General features: G+C 44.3%; 1 protein-coding gene across 1 annotated transcript in view; it reads left to right on the top strand.

The window, feature by feature from the left end:
- Positions 1 to 18,681, top strand: part of PRKACA (protein kinase cAMP-activated catalytic subunit alpha) — an 85,134-nt gene extending 66,453 nt beyond the window's left edge. Inside the window, 4 exon segments of the mRNA XM_048487915.1 lie at positions 2,208 to 2,303; positions 2,484 to 2,606; positions 9,732 to 9,896; positions 16,245 to 18,681. Coding sequence (XP_048343872.1) covers positions 2,208 to 2,303; positions 2,484 to 2,606; positions 9,732 to 9,896; positions 16,245 to 16,370 — 510 coding nt within the window. The 3' untranslated portion in view covers positions 16,371 to 18,681.
- The last annotated feature ends 1,141 nt before the right edge of the window (positions 18,682 to 19,822 follow it).

Raw genomic sequence — 19,822 nt, 5'->3', positions numbered from 1 at the left:
TAGTCTATCCTAGAGGTGACCATTATGTGGATCCCTGTGGCTAGATTGGCCGGGGGGGGGGGTGGGTGGTGGTGGGCAGATAGGGTTCAGGTTGTCTAACCGGGCAAAGATGAAAAAAATGCCAGTCTAAATACATTTGCAACCTGGGCCTCCATAAAGAGGGAGGCATCTAGGATCATGCCCAGACTCCTGATGGAGGGCTTAGGTGTCAATTGCATTCCATCCAGGGCTGGGAGCTGGTACCTCACTCCTTAAGCAGCAGTGGCGTAGGAGGTTAAGAGCTCGTGTATCTAATCTGGAGGAACCGGGTTTGATTCCCAGCTCTGCCGCCTGAGCTGTGGAGGCTTATCTGGGGAATTCAGATTAGCCTGTACACTCCCACACACGCCAGCTGGGTGACCTTGGGCTAGTCACAGCTTCTTGGAGCTCTCTCAGCCCCACTTACCTCACAGGGTGTTTGTTGTGAGGGGGGAAGGGCAAGGAGATTGTAAGCCCCTTTGAGTCTCCTGCAGGAGAGAAAGGGGGGATATAAATCCAAACTCTTCTTCTCTTCTTCTTCTTCCTTCCTCTTCCCGACCCAGCCACAGGACCTTCGTCTTTGCTGGATTTAATTTCGCTGGCTCTGTTTCATCCATCCCACCACAGTATCCAAGCAACTGACTAATATGTCTATGGTGGCACTTTGCTAGCTGCTTATTATCAGATACAGTTGGGTGTCATCAGCATACTTATGACAACCTAGCTCGAAATTCTGGACCAACTGGGCAAGAGGGCAAATGTAGATGTTAAATAACATGGGGGATTGCTTTGTGTGGGACCCTACACAGCAAGAAGTGGTGCGCTGAGGTTTTCTCCCCCAACATTAACTTCTGTCCCTGATCTTGGAGGAAAGAGATCAGCTATTGTAGACCTGTCCCCTGTATACCAGTGCTGGCGAGGCAGTGAGCCAAATGCTCATGATCCACTATGTCAAATACTGCTGTCAGGTCAAGAAGCAGCAGCACCACTGACCTGCCTTGGTTCAGTTGCCTCCAGAGATGGTCTGTGAGAACTAACAAAGCTGTCTCTGTCCTGTGGCCAGAGTGGAAGCCGGATTGCAATGGGTCCAGCACTGACGAATCCTCCAGGAGTGCCTGAAGCTGCTCAGCCGTCGCTCATTTAAGCATCCTTCCCAGGAATGATGAATGCCCAACTGGGTGGTCGTTGACTAGATCCAAAGAGTCCAGTGATGGTTTTTTCAAGAGGGGATATAACACTGCCGCATTCAGCCTCCCTGGGAAGACCCCTGAACTTAGGGACAGATTTATAATGACCATCGGGGGGCCCCTCACATCACCACCTCTGGGTTTCAGTAGTCTTGACGGGCACAGATCTACTGCTATCGATTATTTCTTATGTTCTTATGTTCTTATTTACATGGGTTGTCTGGGATGGGGCTCCAAAATATGTGAGGCTACTAACAGTATTACAAATTATTATGTTTTGTTAGCCATAAGTAACATTCTATGAAATTAGTTGGAGTGTTAAAGAATGTGGTTTTGGGGCATATCATCATATAAACTTTATATAACTATCACTGGGATTCAAACAGTTTTTTAAAAATCTGGTGCCTTCTTATCCAAGCGTGGTCAAGCAGTTGAATGGGCTTTTGGCTCTGCTTTTGCATTCAGAAATGTCCCAGGTTCAATTCTCAATATGTCTGGTTAAAAAGATCTAGTTATAGTTGATGTGAAAGACCTCTGCCAGGATCATAGCAGACAAATGCCAACCTTGACAGACCAATGGTCTGACTCAGTATAAAGCAGCTTATGCTATGCTTTTTATGTCCCTGGAAATTAATATGTTGGGGAAAAAAACCCTTTGAAAAGGCAATAGATACCTTCCCCTCTAAGTTTCAACTCTGCTCATTTCAGGGATATGGTTGGAGTGCATTTTCACAACTGCCCTTGTGTTGCTGATTCGATCACTGAGAAGAGCTTGTGGCTCTGTGGTAGAGCACTTACTTTGTATTGCAGGAAGTCCACTGTTCAGTCCCTTGGCACTTACAGTTAAAGGATCTCAGTAGCAGTTGGCTGGGAAGAAGTTCTCTCTGCCTGACTAGCCAATGCCAAACAGACAGTGTTGAGGCAGACGGGCCAGTGTTTTTATTAACTACTATGGCAGTGTCATATCTTCCCCTGTTATTTGTTTCTCCCTTGCATCTTCAGGTGACAGATTTTGGCTTTGCCAAACGAGTGAAAGGTCGAACATGGACCCTTTGTGGAACTCCGGAATACTTGGCTCCTGAAATAATTCTGAGTAAGGTGAGAAGATCTAAGACACCCATAACCATTGGCAACGTTCTGTGCCTTGATCAGCCATGAACGAGGAGGACTCTGCCCAACTGAGCATCTTACACCTTCAATAATTTATTTTACCCATCTCTGCTGTTAAATGCTGCTCATCCTTTGTGTATGTGATCCAAACCTGCTTTCCTGTTGCAGGGTTATAACAAAGCTGTGGACTGGTGGGCCCTGGGTGTCCTAATCTACGAGATGGCAGCTGGGTATCCTCCATTCTTTGCAGATCAGCCAATTCAGATCTATGAGAAGATTGTCTCTGGGAAGGTAATGTTTAGACGGGAGGCTTATGTGTTGACGACTTCAGAACACTAAGGGTATAGATTACAAGATGGTGATTAAAAAAATGCAGTCCATGCTTGAAGATATCTTAAACTTCATGTGTTGTTCTGTTGCTCTATTGTGGCAGAGTATATGCATTTTGAATGCTCAGATAAGCATATATGTGTCTTGTCAGATAGCTGCTGAAGTAGGGGCCACTCAGCAGGCTGCAGATGGAAGCCCCCTAAGTATTCTCTTGGCAAATTTTTCTGTTACCTTTTGACGGTGCTCAGCATGATCACCATAGTAACAAAATAAATCTGCATATTTGCTATTATATAGATGGTGCAGGATATAAATTTATTTTGAGGAAAGGGAAGAAATCTGTCTGTGTTATCTGCATATTGAGTCTCAAATTCTATATATCGTAAATAATTTTTTACATTCTAGTCCTCCATATTGTGGAGCAAATTTAGATTCTAGCTCTCCAAGTTGTGGAGCAAACTTTGGAGCAAATTATACAATTTGAGTGAAATATCAACAGTATGACTGCAGAATTCCAGCCTAGTTCATTTATTTTTCATTTATTTATTTGATTTAGGATCTGTCTGTGCTACCTCTTCAGCATCCTGTTTGAGGGGGCTTAGAATAAAAAATGACTTTAGTATGGAATGCCAGGCCAGTCTCTGTAATACTCTTTGCTTAAGAGTTTCCTCCCAGTTGACACTCATAGAATACATGGGATCATGTGAGGCCAAACGGCATCTGGCTTCTGAGACAGGTAGGCAAAGGCCAGGTGAAGCTGGCTCACTGAAGCTTGTAAGTTATGTAATAACATTGAGGAAACAAGCAAGATGTGCAGCTTATTCTGTCTTTAACTATGAGTTATTTGTAAAATGCGATGCCTGCATGAAGACTTGGAGGAGAAAATGAGGTGGCTAAAGAGAAGGGGTGACAGAATAGAACCACGGGACAAATGCCAGCCATTTGATTCTGCAGCTCTGTCCAGTGGGACAAGAAAAACTACTAAAGGACTGCCCCCTTAAAACCTACTCCTTATTTCAGTCACTGGATAAGGATGGAGTAATCAACTGTGTCGGAGGCCATCAAAAGATCTAACAGTATTAACAGGGATGATTCCCCCATCCAACTTCAATAGACTATGAAGATGAGTTTTTGTCATTTTCTCAGCTGAGGTCTAGATATGACAAGTCAACTTCTGCTGAATGACAATATTTACAATTGCAACAGCTGTCTGTGTCAAAATATGACCCTGCAGCATTAAGAGAGTCTCTTTTGCTGCTAAAACCTTAGTTGAATTGATGCAGAAAACAATGTAATATCTGTCTATAAATATGAAATGCAGACTCTCAGCAATTAATGAAATAAAGAGCTATGTCACCTTTTTTAACCTTTCTATCTGCTGCCCCATTGGATCATAAGTTGCAATTTATTTAGCAAAAAACCCGTTTGGGATGTACTGGACATCACAGTGACCTTTTAGCAAAGGACTGAGTAAGATGTCCAACTGGTGGCATTTTAGTTCACAGGATATGTTCCTTAAACATATGCTTTGGGCATGTCTAAACTCTTGGGGTTTTTTCTGGGAAGAAATTATGACTCATTAAATTTTGAATTATATGTTCATTGATTTTTGAGGATGCTTATGTATTTTTAAACTATCTATCCACTTCTTGGAGGCTAAATGATAGTCAACTAAAGTGAAGCCCTTGCTACAATTAAAAGACTTGCATTACAGCACTGGAAAGATAAATGCCCACCTCCAATAAATCAGTGGATTGAGGACCTTAGAACTCTGAGCTCTTTCACTCAGTGAGAAATTAATGGCTCCAATGCCTTTTCCCAACAAGATTTTAGAAGCCAGGATGGGCCTTGCTCAAGAGTACAAGAGAAAGAATCTGTATGTGTTGGACTTGGAGGTTATTTTTTAAAAAAGTGCAATAGTATGGATAAGGTCAACAGTGGGATCTAGGTGGGAAGTCAAATATAGTTACACTAGCAGTAAGGCCCGTTGTATGAACAAATCTAGTGGGCTCTAGAAAACTGTTGGTGGGTTAACAGCACCCACTGGGGGGGCATAACCAGCCTGCCTTTACTCCCCCCTCAGCCCCATGTCACCAGCTCCCTCTTCCTTTCTCTCCTGTTCCCAAATGCTTGCTCCTCTTTATGGATGCCTGTATTGCCACACTACAGTTAATGGCCCAGTTGCAGCTGCCAGCAATCATGACCCTCCCACAGGGAGTGGCCAAGTGCTGCACCTGCTCAGGCAGCTGCAGATGGTACAGTGACTGTAGTTATTCCACAATAGGGGAGGAGGGGGACCGCATGCACGAGAGAAGAATAGCCACATTTTACTGTTTTGTTTGTGTTGTTTTTTACCCATCCTGTATAAGCCCTACCCCCCTAGCACGCGTGGCTATTGGCTGGAAGTGAGTTGTCTCCACCATGGCTAGCCTTTTATAGAATAAGATGTAGTGTAAACCTTTGTTATGTAGGTGGGCTAGAGTGACTGGTTCACTTATGTCTTTTGCCTTCCATGTTAGTTTTGTGGTAGTTGTATTAAAAAAATAACTCAGAAAAGTTATTTTTATAACGTAGCTATAATGCCCCAGGCGCCCCCTGGTGAGTCACGTTCTGCCCCATCGACCACACACACCCTCCCGGCAGGCCTCGGCCAGTCAGGCCAAGTGAGTGGGGGCCGGCCAGGCCAATGGCCAACCTGGAGGCTGGAGCCTGGGCTGTGTGGAGCAGCCAGCCAGGTCCCGCTTCTTCCCCCTGCTGGAGTCTGGGCTGCACGTCGACTGGAGCCTGGGCTGCGTAGCGCTGACTCAGGTAAGTGGGTGCAGGGGGTGCGTAGCTACCATGGGGCGCGGGGGGTAGCTACGCCTCTGAAAAGAGCACAAATGGTTATGCTCACACTGTCAAGGGCCTAGTGAGGATCCATTGGTAGTACTGATCTGAATCTGTCCATCAAAGGAGGGCACGATGGTCATGAGGTCCTGACGGGATCGTCTCAGCATATATGTTTAAATCCTCAGGGATGTCATCCTTGGGGTCTCTAGCACCAAATCAGAGATCATCTCCATCAGCCAGGGACCCCACTTGCAAGGTAGGCAAACAGTAAGGATCCCTAATCAGTTCCTGGTGCCCAACACTTGGCACATACAAACAGAGCTGGCTTTGTCTGTGCCAGGCATCTACTGATGAAGAAAGACTCACAGAAAAGAATTGCTACCTGCTCCCATCCTCCAATTCAAGGCTGGCAAATGCTCTTACACCCAGATAGTGCCAGTTGTGCCCAACTAACAATATCTGATGAAACAACTCAGGTTTCAGTCAAGCGAGTGGGGTTCTCCTGTTCCTCAGACAGCAGTTCAGATGTTATTTTAATGGACATGGCATTTCACAGCACCAAGGCAGAAGTAGACCCACATGGGAGAGCCTCACCATTCACACTTCCTCATAAGGGATGGAGATTAGTTAAACAGTGAGCATTACCAGCACTTCTCTCGCTTCCATACTTTCCCACCTCATGCTCACCCGAATCAATGATCAAACATCATGTGGTAAAACAGCCAGTGCCATCTCCCAAGCTCCAAGATTACTGTTTGTAGGGATGAATCTCCTGCCACTTGATCCAAACAATAAACCCAATGAACAGAGCTCTACCAGCTGCTGGCATTGTGTGCTGGCAGGACACACCAGAGGGGACAAAACCGTGAGGACACTGCCCTCAGCAAGACCTGTGTTATAAAGCCCAGACAGCTAGAAGGGACTGGCTGAGACAGAGTCCTCATGTTCCTCAAGATTCAAACAATTAAGTAATCAAGGATTCTCCTCTTCCCATGTACTCACTTTCCTGCTCTCCTCACTGACTAGGGCAGGAAGATAACAACAGGAGGGTGGGAGAGCTGGAAGAATAAATGGGAACATGTCTCCCCTGCTTCAAAACTGAAAATGGTAGGGGCTGATTGCTGTATAAGCACTTCTAGGGAATATCCCTGGCAACAGAGAGTGGCACACAGGCATTAGCCCCTAGCCAGCTCCAGTTGAGAGTTTGGGGTCAGATGATGTGGCGTTTGCCCTCAGGCCCAGTTCCCTCCCACCCAGCTGGATCATGTAAACAAAAAGGAGTGGGACTACCCCCAAACTGCTTCATGGACTAAGGGGGCTGGGAAATGCTTCCATCTGAGCCCATCTTCTCCACCCTTGGTTTCCCTCGTGAATTTTTACTGGGTTCTGCTTGCATTTCTGATGCAATTACTCCTGAAACCTCTAGTTTCTGTGTGAGCCTAAGTATCAAGAATGGCACTGATTCAGCATTTCTCAACACCTCTCAAGCTCACACAGTCTTCCTTGTTGAGGAGTAAACAAACAGTGTGAATAATCTCTTGTTACGCTGAGCAGGCCACTTTTGTGGCATGAGCAACTGCCATTGTTTACTTTGATCTGAAACCTGTGCAGGTGTTATAGTGCATGCCTGAAACACCTCCAGGAACAGGCTTGTCCAGTGAGTTTTCTTGGGGTTATGTTAGCACATAGTTGTTGTTTACAGTGCAGGCCACTATAAGTGGTTTACAAATCATTGTGTTACTGTAATTGTTAGCTGCTTTGAAGGTTCCCTTGGAAGCTTTTTGCTTTTTGTCCTAAATTAGTAGGAGGGTGGTACTACATAGTCCTTTGGAGTACTTAGTATGACTGCTGGGCATGTGACATTCTCTTTAAGTGTGCACATTAACATGAAATATACCAGAACCTTGCTTTCTACTAGGCATTTAATTCATGATATTTCTATTTAGCTGGCAAATAAGAATCTTAGTAAGACCATCAGGAGCTCAGTCAGTTGTGCTTCTCAGGAAAATTGGTATATATATTCACCTGTCAGTGGAAGGGAATATTTTGTTTGTAAGTTTCAGTGTCTGGCTGAGAGAAACAGGCCAAGAAATAGTGTCTGAGAGTGAAAACTCAAGACAACTATGATGGTAGTGTAGCATAGATCTCTAGCAGAAGGTGATGGTTGACCATTTTGGGGAACTGGGGTTGAATATTTCCCTCTGTAAGTTAAAATTAAATGCCCTTCTTAAAACAGATATGGGATCTGTGTGCAAATAGCTCTTATTTCAGGGTTCATTGAGAGAATTGACTGTATAGGTGGTTCTGGTTGCAGAGCACGGAGTGTAGAAGTCATGGCAGTTGGTAACCTGAACATGGCTTTAAGCAGAAATGTCAGCAGCTTAAGATTTGTAAACCACTGTACAATGTTTAAGAGTGTGGTTTGAAAGTCCACAGTAATTGCAGCTAATTTTTTTAACACATGTGTCTAATTGAGTTTTCAGTTCATCTTTTAAATAGGAACATTTCTATCTATGGAAATATGCAACTTGTGTGTCTTTTATCCTTGGCTCTGTGTAGCGCAAAATTCAGATGTATATCAAGTCAGCATTTCTTGGTAAAGGAATTCTAGTAGCACTTGATCTTAGGAGTCATAATCTTCACCCTCTTTCAACCACTAGTCATCTTGACTTCGTTAAGAGTTGAAAAGTAACATCTAGAAGAAAGCATGGAGGGTACCAGACTTACCCTTCACCAGTAGTCTTCAAGAAGCTGGATGGACACTTTTCAGGGATAATTTAGACTGATCCTGCATTGAGCAGAGGGGTTAGACTAGATGGCCTTTGTGGCCCCTTGTAAGTCTACGATTCTATGATTTTTAGTCTCCAACCCCCCTTTGCTGTCAAGTCACAACCAACTTATATGTCAACTTCAGTTGATGTAACAAAAGTGTAATCTTGTTGACTGTGTATTCATTAATTTTTAGTGTTTTTTTTAAATCTGCTGATCAAATGACTAAATAAACAGCACTGCACTGAACTAGCAACCCTGTGGGGTTTTGAAGGCACGAGGTGTTCAGAAGCCACTGCCTGTATCTTTGAAGTAGCTCTGGACTTTGCTGGAGATCCATCTAAGTAGTAACCAGAGCTGAGAGAGCTTAGCTTCCAAAATCTGATGAGATTGGGCTATCCTACCTCCAGCTTTTCAAATTCTCCCAAGTCTAAAAAGTAGAGTTAGGGGTGAGTGAAAGGAGAACTACTTAAATGCAACTGCCTGCAGTGTGCTCATGGTTTTTGTTTTTACTGTGTGATTTTTAAATTCGCTTTTAAAATTGTTACTACTGGCAACTTCAGGGGATCCTGACTTGGTTCTGGGACAGGGTATGTGGGGAAAGAGGGGTTAGTCTCACTTTCACAAATCATTCTTTCTTTTCCACCTCCCTGGGCCAGTTGCCTCACTGGGGAAGGCAGGTGCTGTATAGTTAATCACAGGATAAATAGCAGTTTGTGTGATTTTTTTCCCCCTCATTGAGAAAATGGTTAGGGGTAGGGATTAAACTTTTCCTCCACTCACCATAGACCTGGTCAAAATTACCCCTTCCTCACAACTTCCGTAACACTTCAAAAATTTGAGGAAATGTATGTGCATTACCCACCATCTGGCCCTGTTTTAAAAGGAGCACTTCTTAAAATAATAATACAAACCTTTGTTTTATAGCATGATTCACTGCAAACACTCAAATTCAGTTAACAGAAAAGCCAACCTTTGAAGTTCACTAGGAGCAGAATGATTTATCTAGTCACATGCGCTATACAAATGTTTAATTATTAGATCTGATAAATCAGTTAAATTGTGTTTGTAATAGAAGGTGCTCAGCATACTTATAGCATATTAACATATGTTAGCAGCAGAGCTATGTTAGGGATTTAGTGGAACTCAGAACATATTGTTATGTAAGTTGAAACCTTGAGGAGAGATGGCCAAGATTTGGAAAAGAGGGAGGTGTGTCTTGTCTTGGTCACGGAAGTGTTTGCTTGTTGGAATATTTTATAAATACCATTATAACCTTTCTATTTCTGCATCTGTGAGCACCAGGAGCCCTTATAAAGATAAAACTGTGATTAGGGAATCAGTAAGAGGTGCTTGACAACCAGCCTGGAATAGTATTCTTGCTTGTCGGATGTTATGAATGTCCCTTCCTTCTTTCCTCTTGCAACTATCAGATTTCTTTGGGAGATTAGAAGAGTTGATTATTGACTTCTTCCTCTTTCTCTTTAGGTTCGTTTCCCATCTCACTTCAGCTCAGACCTGAAGGACCTGTTGCGTAACTTGCTCCAGGTGGACCTCACCAAACGCTTTGGCAACCTGAAAAATGGAGTCAACGACATCAAGAACCACAAGTGGTTTTCTACCACCGATTGGATTGCCATCTACCAGCGGAAGGTAAGGGTGAGCCACAGGAGACATGCAGAGTTGGCGTGTAGCTGCCCCACAGGCTATCTTCCAAAGCAAAGGTTAATATTATTATATTGATGGAAAGGTAATACCGAATCTGCCTGCTGGGTTTTATCACTACTGCACACACCAAGCAAACCCTGGCTTCTTCATAACATACACTCACAAGGACATTATTTTTTTACCTATTGCCAGAAATATTTATAGGGTTAAAAGTATTTTCCAGTGGTATCTTATTTATCTTGTCACACTTGCTCCAATGTATCAAATTCCTTTTCTTTATTACACTAAATAAGCAAGAATTCTAATAAATGGGATCCTGATGGAGAATACTGAAATAGCAAATGCTGAAATGGCTTCTGTGTAGGGAGCAATTGGTGGCAAGACAAAAGGACATCAGTGACTCCTTCACATGGAAGTCTGATGAGACCAAAAGAAAATGATCCAAATCATGAACTGAGTGCCTTTTCCTTATCACTGCAGTTTGTCCTTACCCTCTCCTCTTAATTTTATTTGTGTGAGGTTCAAGGGCAGGTAAACTGCATCCCCATTCACACCAAGTCCAGTCTGCTTTTCCATACTACCTTATTTTGGATTCTACAGAATGTGGGCAGGGTTTGGTGGGCGGGGTTTGGTGGGAGAAGAATGTGGGCAGGGTTTGGTGGGAGAAGACTTTTAAAGTGAGTGAGGTGTGATATGCATTATTGGATTAACTTTTTTGTTAACTGTGTGCACACTTTTAATCTACGAACAAGGTGAGGCAGGATATATATTTCAATAAACTCTTGGCAGAAGGCAGATTCTGGTGAAAAGTTCCATCTGCCAAACACTGTGTAATGTTTCACCTGCAAAAATTGATCCTTTGTAAGATCTCTTTGCTTGTGTTTTATAATGTAAGAGAAAGTTTTCTATACATGACTCAAGATGATTAAAGTTTGGCTTGTTTCAGCCAACTTGACCAGAACCTATTTTCCTCCTCATTGTTCACAGTTTTCATTAGAAGATACTCTTTAATTCTGTAATTACAGTAAAAACACTGTTACCTTACACTTTATCTGGACAACTCAGTTAACCAGCATCTGTTATAGCAGTACAGCAAGCAATATGTCTGAGGGCAGAAGCTTGCCCCTGAACTTACCAAGTCATGAAGAAGAAGGCCGACTGCTCGGCTGGTGCCCTCAGCTGATGTCAAAGTTCCCGGCAAGGACAAAAGATCCTGGGTCTTTTGCTGGCAATGCTGCTTGTGGTGTGGGCAGCTGTGAACCTGGAGTCTTTTAAAATGCCACAGAATGTGGTGAGACCAGCTAGACAGTAGCTAGGCCAGCTCAAGGTGAATTCCAGGTATGGTCCTATGGCAACATTGCCCCATATCCTGCTCCAACATCCGCTTCTTAAAGGAGTAGTCCAGGAAAGAAAGGAGAAGGACCCAACTTGATAAACTGGCACATCTGATTAACTGGCTGGTTTTTATACCCTGCTTTTCTCTACTTCTAAGGATGCTCAAAGCGGTTTACAATCTCCTTCTGTTCCCCTCCCCACAACAGAAACCTTGTGAGGAAACTGGGTTAAGAGAGTCCTAAGAGAACTCTGCACAGCCCAAGTTTACCCAGCAGGATTCACATGGAATCATATCTGGCTCCCCAGATTAGAGACCTCTATTCTTAACCATTGCATCACACTGGACAACACAGCTTTTACAATCAAGAACACAGATGCCTACTTTCCACTAAATGTAATTTTAATTTTGCAGAAATTTGTATGGAATAATTAACTAGCTGGGAAACAGAAAAGGACAGAAGAATGATAAAGAACAGTGGGAAATGGGGGTAAGAAAAGAGAAACAGATATAAACAGGGAAAGCAGGGATTAGAGAGAAAGGGGGAAAATACATTGAGAGAGAATCTGAAGGGGGAAGGATGAAGCTGGTTAGATAGAGTGTTACAGGTAAGGAAAGCAAGAAACAAGAGAAAGGGAGCCGTGAATTAGCAAGCACTTAAGGAAGGGGTAAAACAGCTCACTGAATAGCTATTCGCGGACTGGACTACTGCTGTTCCCAGAGGCGTTTCTCCCATTGGGCAAAGTGGGCAGTTGCCCAGGGCACCCCGTTGTGGCGGGTGCCAAAAATGCAGGTTCGTTTGTGGGATTTTTTGTATTTTCAGTTTTTTCCCATTTTTGGCCTGCAGGGGGTGTAGTTAAGAACATAAGAACATAAGAACAAGCCAGCTGGATCAGACCAAAGTCCATCTAGTCCAGCTCTCTGCTACTCGCAGTGGCCCACCAGGTGCCTTTGGGAGCTCACATGTAGGATTTTAGGCTAGCCGCGCCAAAAATTTTAGGCTAGCCGCGCCAAAAATTCCGGGATTTTTCAGGAGACTCTCCTGATGATATCACCCAGGTTTGGTGAGGTTTGGTGTAGGGAGTCCAAAGTTATGGACTCCCAAAGAGAGTGCCCCCATCCCCCATTATTTCCAATGGGAGCTAATAGGAGATGGGGGCTACACCTTTGAGGGTCCATAACTTTGGACCCCCTGAACCAAACTTCACCAAACCTGGGTGGTATCATCAGTAGGGTCTCACAAAGATACTCTGAAGTGTTGGTGCTGCTATCTTAATAATTGCACCCCTGACAGCAGGCACCCCCTAAATTTCCCCAGATTCTCCTTTTAAATCCACTCCCTTCCTGCCAATGCTTATTTTCTTTCTTTCTTTTATTCTCTCAATGCCTAATAAAGATTATTATTATTAGTATTAATTATTATTAATAAATCCATGCCGAAGGGGGTGGATTTAATAATAATAATAATATTTATTATTATTATTATTAAATCCACCCCCTTCGGCATGGATTTAAAGGAAGAATCTGAGGTCCCCAGTTTTAACATTGAAAGGGATGCTGTTTCAGGGTGGGGGAGAATCCACCCCAAAATAGCATCACTTTCAATGTTTAAACTGGGGACCCCAGATTCTCCCTTTAAGGTGGATTTAAAAGGAGAATCTGGGCTCCGTAGTTTAAACACCATTGAAAATGATGCTGTTTGGAGGTGGATTCCAGCATCATTTGTTTAAACTAGGGAGCCCAGATTCTCCTTTTAAATCCACCTTAAAGGGAGAATCTGGGGTCCCCAGTTTAAATAACATTGAAAGTGATGCTGTTTCTCCCAATTGGGGGGACTGGATATAATACCATAAAATGTTTTCATAGCAGTAATAAAACATTTTGAAAGCATTTTGAAAATATTTCTGCTGTGTGGCATGGCCCATTGCTGTGTTCAGATTTGTGAGTTGGGGCATGTTCTATAATGTGATGGTGACTTTGAAATGACCTGGTGGTCACGGTGGGGGAGGGTGGCCGCCCATGAGGGGCATCAAACTCAGGTTTTGCCCAGGGCTCCAGTTTGCCTAGGTACGACACTGGCTGTTCCTCCAGGCAGTCGATTCAGAAAATACTGAGGAGAGTGGGAAACCTGCCTTGCTCTAGGCTTCTGTTTCCTGGTGGGTGCTGTGAATTTTGTTCTCCCTCCTTCCAGTGACGACAAGCTGGAAAGGGCTGAACCAAGCTCAGCAAAACAAATGTTTGCTACAAAGAGCTCCAAAACCAGAAACTGTATTATCTTCCATCTCTAGTCTGCCATGCCTTCTATACCAAAGTTGTTGCACTGCTGTTGCACTGCCCCCTAGTGCTTCTAGTACATAAGGGCACCAACATAAATGCTCAATTGGACTTTTGCAAGGCAGTCATTTTCTGGGAACAGACCTTTGAGAACACCCAACTTTGGTATAGAACAGCCTGGTTTCTCAGCATTACAGAATAACCTGGCCCTGAGGAACTTTGTATGCTCTTGGGTACTGTGTGGTTTCCGGGCTGTATGGCCGTGTTCTAGCAGCATTCTCTCCTGACGTTTTGCCTGCATCTGTGGCTGGCATCTTCAGAGGATCTGATGTTGGGAAAGCAAGTAGAGTATATATCTGTTGGAGTGTCCAGGGTGGATGGAGAAACCTTGTCTGAGGTTACAGACAAGGTTTCTCCACCCACCCTGGACACTCCAACAGATATATACTCCACTTGCTTTCCCAACATCAGATCCTCTGAAGATGCCAGCCACAGATGCAGGCGAAACGTCAGGAGAGAATGCTGCTAGAACATGGCCATACAGCCCAGAAACCACACAGCACCCAAGTGATTCCGGCCGTGAAAGCCTTCGACAATACTTTGTATCCTCTTGTTTTCTCCCTCTGTGCCCCCGCCCCCAGTTTCAGCAGCTTTGGATGCTCAGTTATTTGCAAGAATGGCCACGGATCCAGTTAACTGCCTGCAGAATCGTGCTGGTAGCGTCAGTTTTGAAGAAGCTTCTGAACACAAGAACTAGTTTATGAACTGAAACTAGTTATGGACTGTCCATTGCTTCCAGCATTATGTTTCCAGTAGCCACAAGCTAAATGCCCCTGAACATTCAAAAACAGGCCTTCTTGTGTCATCATCATCATCATCATCATCCACTCAGTATATGTTGCCTTTGAACATGCGGGTTTCACTTACCCATCATAACTTGTAGCTGTTCTTGGCCTTTTCCATGAATTAGGCTGTAGTTACAGAGTTCCATAAGTCAATAGTGCCAAGGACTTAGGTAAGGGGGGGGGTTTCTCGGGTTCAACCCCCCCATTCATGTCCGAAGCTTCGCCCACCCATTTGTGAGTTTTTAAAACATTTCAGTGTTTTTTTGTTTTTGGCCTACAGGGGGCGCATTGTTTGGGCTAGCAGCACCAAACTTTCAAGGATTGTTTGGGGGACTCTCCTGATGATACTACCCGGGTTTGGTCAGGTTTGGTTCAGGGGGTCCAAAGTTATGGACTCCCAAAGGGGGTGCCCCCATCCTCCATTGTTTCCAATGGGAGCTAATAGAAGATGGGGGCTACACCTTTGAGGGTCCATAACTTTGGACACTCTGAACCAAACTTCACCAAACCTGGGATTTATTATCAGGAGAGTCTCTTATTGATACCACCCAGGTTTTGTGAAGTTTGGACCAGAGGGTTCAAAAGCTATGGACTAAGATGGGGGCTACACCTTTGAGGGTCCATAACTTTGAACCCCCTGAATTAAACTTCACCAAACCTGTGTGGTATCATTAGGAGAGTCTCCTAAATATACCCGGAAAGTTTGGTGCTTCTAGCTTAACAATTGCACCACTGACAGCAGGCACACACACCCCCCCAATTTCCCCAGATTCTCCTTTTAAATCCACCCCCTTCGGCATGGATTTAAAGGGAGGATCTGAGGTCCTCAGTTTAGAAGAAGAAGAAGAAGAGTTTGGATTTATATCCTCCCTCTCTCCTGTAGGAGACTCAAAGGGGCTTACAATCTCCTTTCCCTTCCTCCCTCACAACAAACACCCTGTGAGGTGGGTGGGGCTGAGAGAGCTCCGAAAAGCTGCGACTAGCTCAAGGTCACCCAGCTGGTGTGTGTGGGAGTGCACAGGCTAATCTGAATTCCCCAGATAAACCTCCACAGCTCAAGTGGCAGATTAGAATGCACCTGCTCTTAACCACTACGCCACATTGAAAGTGATGCTGTTTCAGGGTGGGGGATAATCCACCCCAAAACAGTATCACTTTCAATGTTGTTTAACTAGGGACCCCAGATTCTCCCTTTAAGGTGGATTTAAAAGGAGAATTTGGGCTCTCTAGTTTAAACACCATTGAAAGTGATGCTGTTTGGGAGTGGATTTCAGCATCACAGCGGCTGCCCGGGGGGGGGCTCAGATTTTGCACAGGGCTCCAGTTTCCCTCTATGCCCCTGCCCAGAAGGGAGGGCAGAAGGAATTGCTGGCTGGCACCTGGGAGCCCAGCTGGTGGGGGGCAGGGCAGGGCAGGGCAGGGCAGGGCAGGGCAGGGCAGGGCAGGGCAGGGCAGGGCAGGGCAGGGCAGGGCAGGGCAGGGCAGGGCAGGGCAGGGCAGGGCAGGGCAGGGGAGTCTGCCATCCCTGACCTCGGAGCGCTGCTTTTATGAGCACTAGGCCAGGGGCGGGGCTTGGGGAGGCGTGGCCATGCCCTAGGGGCGGGTGTGTTTGTGGCTCCACCCCTGAACCCCCCCCATAAAAAATCTATACCTACGTCCCTGAATAGTGCTAGGATATTGAGATGCTTTATGTTTTGCCTTCATTGTTAGAGCAACTGCATGCTTTCTATCAACATTGTGTATCTTTACCTCTCTTTATTTTTCAATATAGGACTTACCTTTACAACTGTACTTGAAGCCCAGTTTTCACAGTGAATAGTGCATAAACCCATAATGAAATGACTCCTAATGACTCTTCACTTTGTCCTTTTCCCTCTACAGGTGGAAGCTCCCTTTATACCAAAGTGCAAAGGAGCTGGCGATACAAGTAACTTTGATGACTACGAGGAGGAGGAGATCCGGGTGTCCATCACCGAGAAGTGCGCCAAGGAATTTGCAGATTTTTAGGGCCAGCCCCCTTTGCAGGCCACTTGCTTTGTGTGTCCAGGAAAAGGAAGGGCTGGATTTGATCAGCCCCAAGGGCCAGAGTTCCTTGCCTATTTGTTAATTTTGAGAAGTGGGAGGCTGTTGGGGTTCACCTGGATCTGTTTGGGCAGAAAAGAGAAATGGGAAGCTCATTTTGAAGCTGTGGGAAAGGCAGTAGTCCTGAGTGCTACCTACCTGCCTCCCACCACAGGCTACAAGGTGGCTCCCAGCCACTCTCAGGCAGGTTTTAAACAAATTCCCTTCCTCCTCACACTGACTTGAGTCCATACACCAACCCTAATCAGACAGTCCCTAGTTTATTGGTGGCTTCATATAATTTTTTTTTAAGGAAAGGGGATATTTTGCCATTTATCACCAACTATAAAGGTTTGTTTCAAGGGGCATTGTAAGAATTTCAAGGGAAGGAGGGAAGAGGAAGTAAACACATCCACGTAGCACTTTGGTGTTCAGGCTGGCACTAAGTGGGTTAATAGCCCAACCTTGTCACATCCCTGGTGGGGGATGGCCTTGTCATTTTATCAATATAATTTTTCCAGGCTCCTTTTATTAACTTTAAAGAAATAGTTGACTGGCTTTAAAAAAAAGTTTTAACAATCTAGGGAGGGACTTTTATATGCTCTGTCCCAGCACAATTAAATGAAATTCAGCAGGAATTTTAACTCTGTAAAACAACTGAGTTTTAGCATGAAGGATTTGTTCTGTTGGATAGAAACACTTTATTTCCGATCTTTGGACCCTGTTTTAGGAAAAGGGGGGACATAATCTCACCTGTGAGAGGGGGACAGTGAGCAGTTGACAGGCAGTTCAGGAATACTAAAATTGAACTTTCATCTGATTTTTGTTCTAAATGCACTCCCCTCCTCTTCTCCTTCCCCCATCCCAAATGCCTTCCAGATCAGCCCTGCTGCATCTGGCATCTCCTGTAGCATCTGCTTGAATGGAGAAGACACAAGCAGGATCTAGTCCATCCTGTTTGAACATAACCTACTATCTAGCTCATGGCCATTGTCAGTCCTCAGTTCTGAGTGGGTTCATCCCCTGTGCTAACAGTCAGGATGGAGCAAGATACATGAAAAGCTTGAGAGCTGTAGGTGAAACGCAAAGGGTGTATACAATCCAATCTGCTCAGCCCAGACAGCAGCCTCTGTTCAGTAATACAAGGATCATCCAGTCTATTGGTAAAAACTCCATTACTCCAGTTCTTTGGGGGAGGGGAAGGCTCCGTCCACCTGCTCTGTTTTTTATGCTCAAATGACAAGGGGTGAGGGTTGTCCTAGCCTTGGTACAAAGGAGGTTCAGGAACAAAATGTTGGAAAGACCCATCTACTCGGGGCAAGCCAGTGCAATGCTGTCAAGGGTGGTATCCCATTGGAATGAGAATTGGAATCTGTTTAGAGTCTTCCTTCTGAGAGACATGGATGTGCTGGGAGCTCTGGGTGCTGGGTGGGGTGGGGGTGGGGCGGGGGGGGGGTAACTTGTTTCCTCCATTGATTTGTTCTGACTTCTCTGCCTCTCCCTCGTTCCAAGCAATGCCTCTTTGTGTTCTGTCTTTCACCTATCCCACCCCAAACACACATGCTTTCTGTACTCACCAGTTTAGTTTTCTTCTGTTCTTTCCATGGCTGGGGAGCAGAGCTTCTTTAGATTGGTAGATGAATTATTTCACGCATACAGAAGCGCTGTTGGGAGCAGACGAGCTTTGCTTGTCCCTTCTGCTCCTTCCCATCCTCTTCCCACCATGAAGCTCATGATCCTTTCTGTGTTGGGACGGGGAGAAGGGGAGATAAATCCTCACTTGCTCCTTGCCTTGGGAGGAAAAAAGAACACTTCTATGTAATCCAACAAAACTTGTTTAAAACAATCCCTACTTCCTCTTTAAAAGTGTGCTTTGTTGTAAACATATTTGAAACTATTACCAATAAAGTTTTGTTTAAAAAAAGTTCCCTTCCCTTCCTGCAAAATGGGCTAAGGTAAGGGTGGGGTGGGGAGAACCCACAGAGCAGTTGGAGTCCAAAACACATTGGAATGAGAGATGCTAAAGAATTACACTGGATAACAAGAGAGTGGATATAATTCCCAGAAGGATGTTGGTCCAGTCCCATGATGATATTACATGATAAACATTGGCACAGCCTCCCTGGGGTAGGATATCTTACCTAACATTTGCAAATTGATGTGTATATACCATGTTGCCTCCCTGTCAACTTCAGGCTTGACAGCCAATTGAAAGTATTTTCATCACTAACCATTATTAAATCCCAATATAAACAAGGCTCAATGTTTTCATTGTATGGAGGGTAGGGATTCAGTTCCTTATTTAAAGGATTAGGAAGGTTATAATATGGCAGTAGCAGTGAGAATCTCTTGTTGGTTTGGATATTAGCATCTCAGAATTGTAAGATTCCATGGGCATGGGTGTTTGCTAATATGTTTCATGAAGTAGTGTACAGATGTCCATGGAAAGCTCCTACCATGCCCATTACGCATTCTTTTGCCTGCACAGGAAATAAATGCTTTCACATGTTACCTACGTAGAGTGAAACCTCATAATCCACATAATATTGTCCACCCATTCGTGAGCCTTTGAATGCTGGCAGTCAAGACAGAAATTGATTTAAAACAAGGAATTTGCAAACCCCTTAAAGCCACAAACAGTCTGTGTTGTTGCTAATGGCTATGGTGGGACTCCTAGTCATTGATGGGACTCCTCGCCATTGACCAGAGATATCACTACATCACAGGATATTTGACCATCCACATTTAGCATTTGGGGCTTGATTTATGGTTGAAAATGGCAGGCTCCGACTTTCCAACAAGATATACAGCAACTACAGCGAACAAAAACTACACTTCATATTTTCTTTAAAATCTAAATTTGTTTTTGCTAGATTCATCTCTTAAATGCTGGTCTTGAACAGTGTTGTTCTTTTTAAAGCATCTCGAAATCCCATTGAAGACTTACTGATTTGGATGACACTATCTTGCTAGGATGCCAGAGTCTTGTGTAGACGTCTGTCATATAGAAGTTACTGTTAGTTTTACAGTAGTTGGGTTGAAAGATAAATGCTAAACTCCTGCACAATGGAAAACAGGCAAATTGTCTCAGAGTAAATGGGACTGAGTTCTATGAGCATCCAACAACAGGGACTGGGCTGTGCAGGACTGCAACTCAAAAAGGGTTTGAAGCATGCTAGTTGCCTGCTCATTCACATGAAGGGAACGCTTCTCTGAGAAAAGAACTGCATCTTCATTTTCTAATCTAAGGTTGAAGATAGAAGATATTTTTCAGAGAATCCGAGACAAAGAGGGATTTCATTTTTTTTCCTCTGGGGAATTGATATGGCTGGGTATTCTGTACTTTCAAAAGCCTGCAACAAATGTTAGCCAGAGGTGGCAGTGGAACAAAAGAAATG

The sequence above is a fragment of the Sphaerodactylus townsendi genome, linkage group LG03 (genome assembly GCF_021028975.2).
Source record: "Sphaerodactylus townsendi isolate TG3544 linkage group LG03, MPM_Stown_v2.3, whole genome shotgun sequence".
In the NCBI taxonomy this organism is placed as follows: Eukaryota; Metazoa; Chordata; class Lepidosauria; order Squamata; family Sphaerodactylidae; genus Sphaerodactylus; species Sphaerodactylus townsendi.
This window is presented reverse-complemented; position numbering and strand designations above follow the sequence as displayed.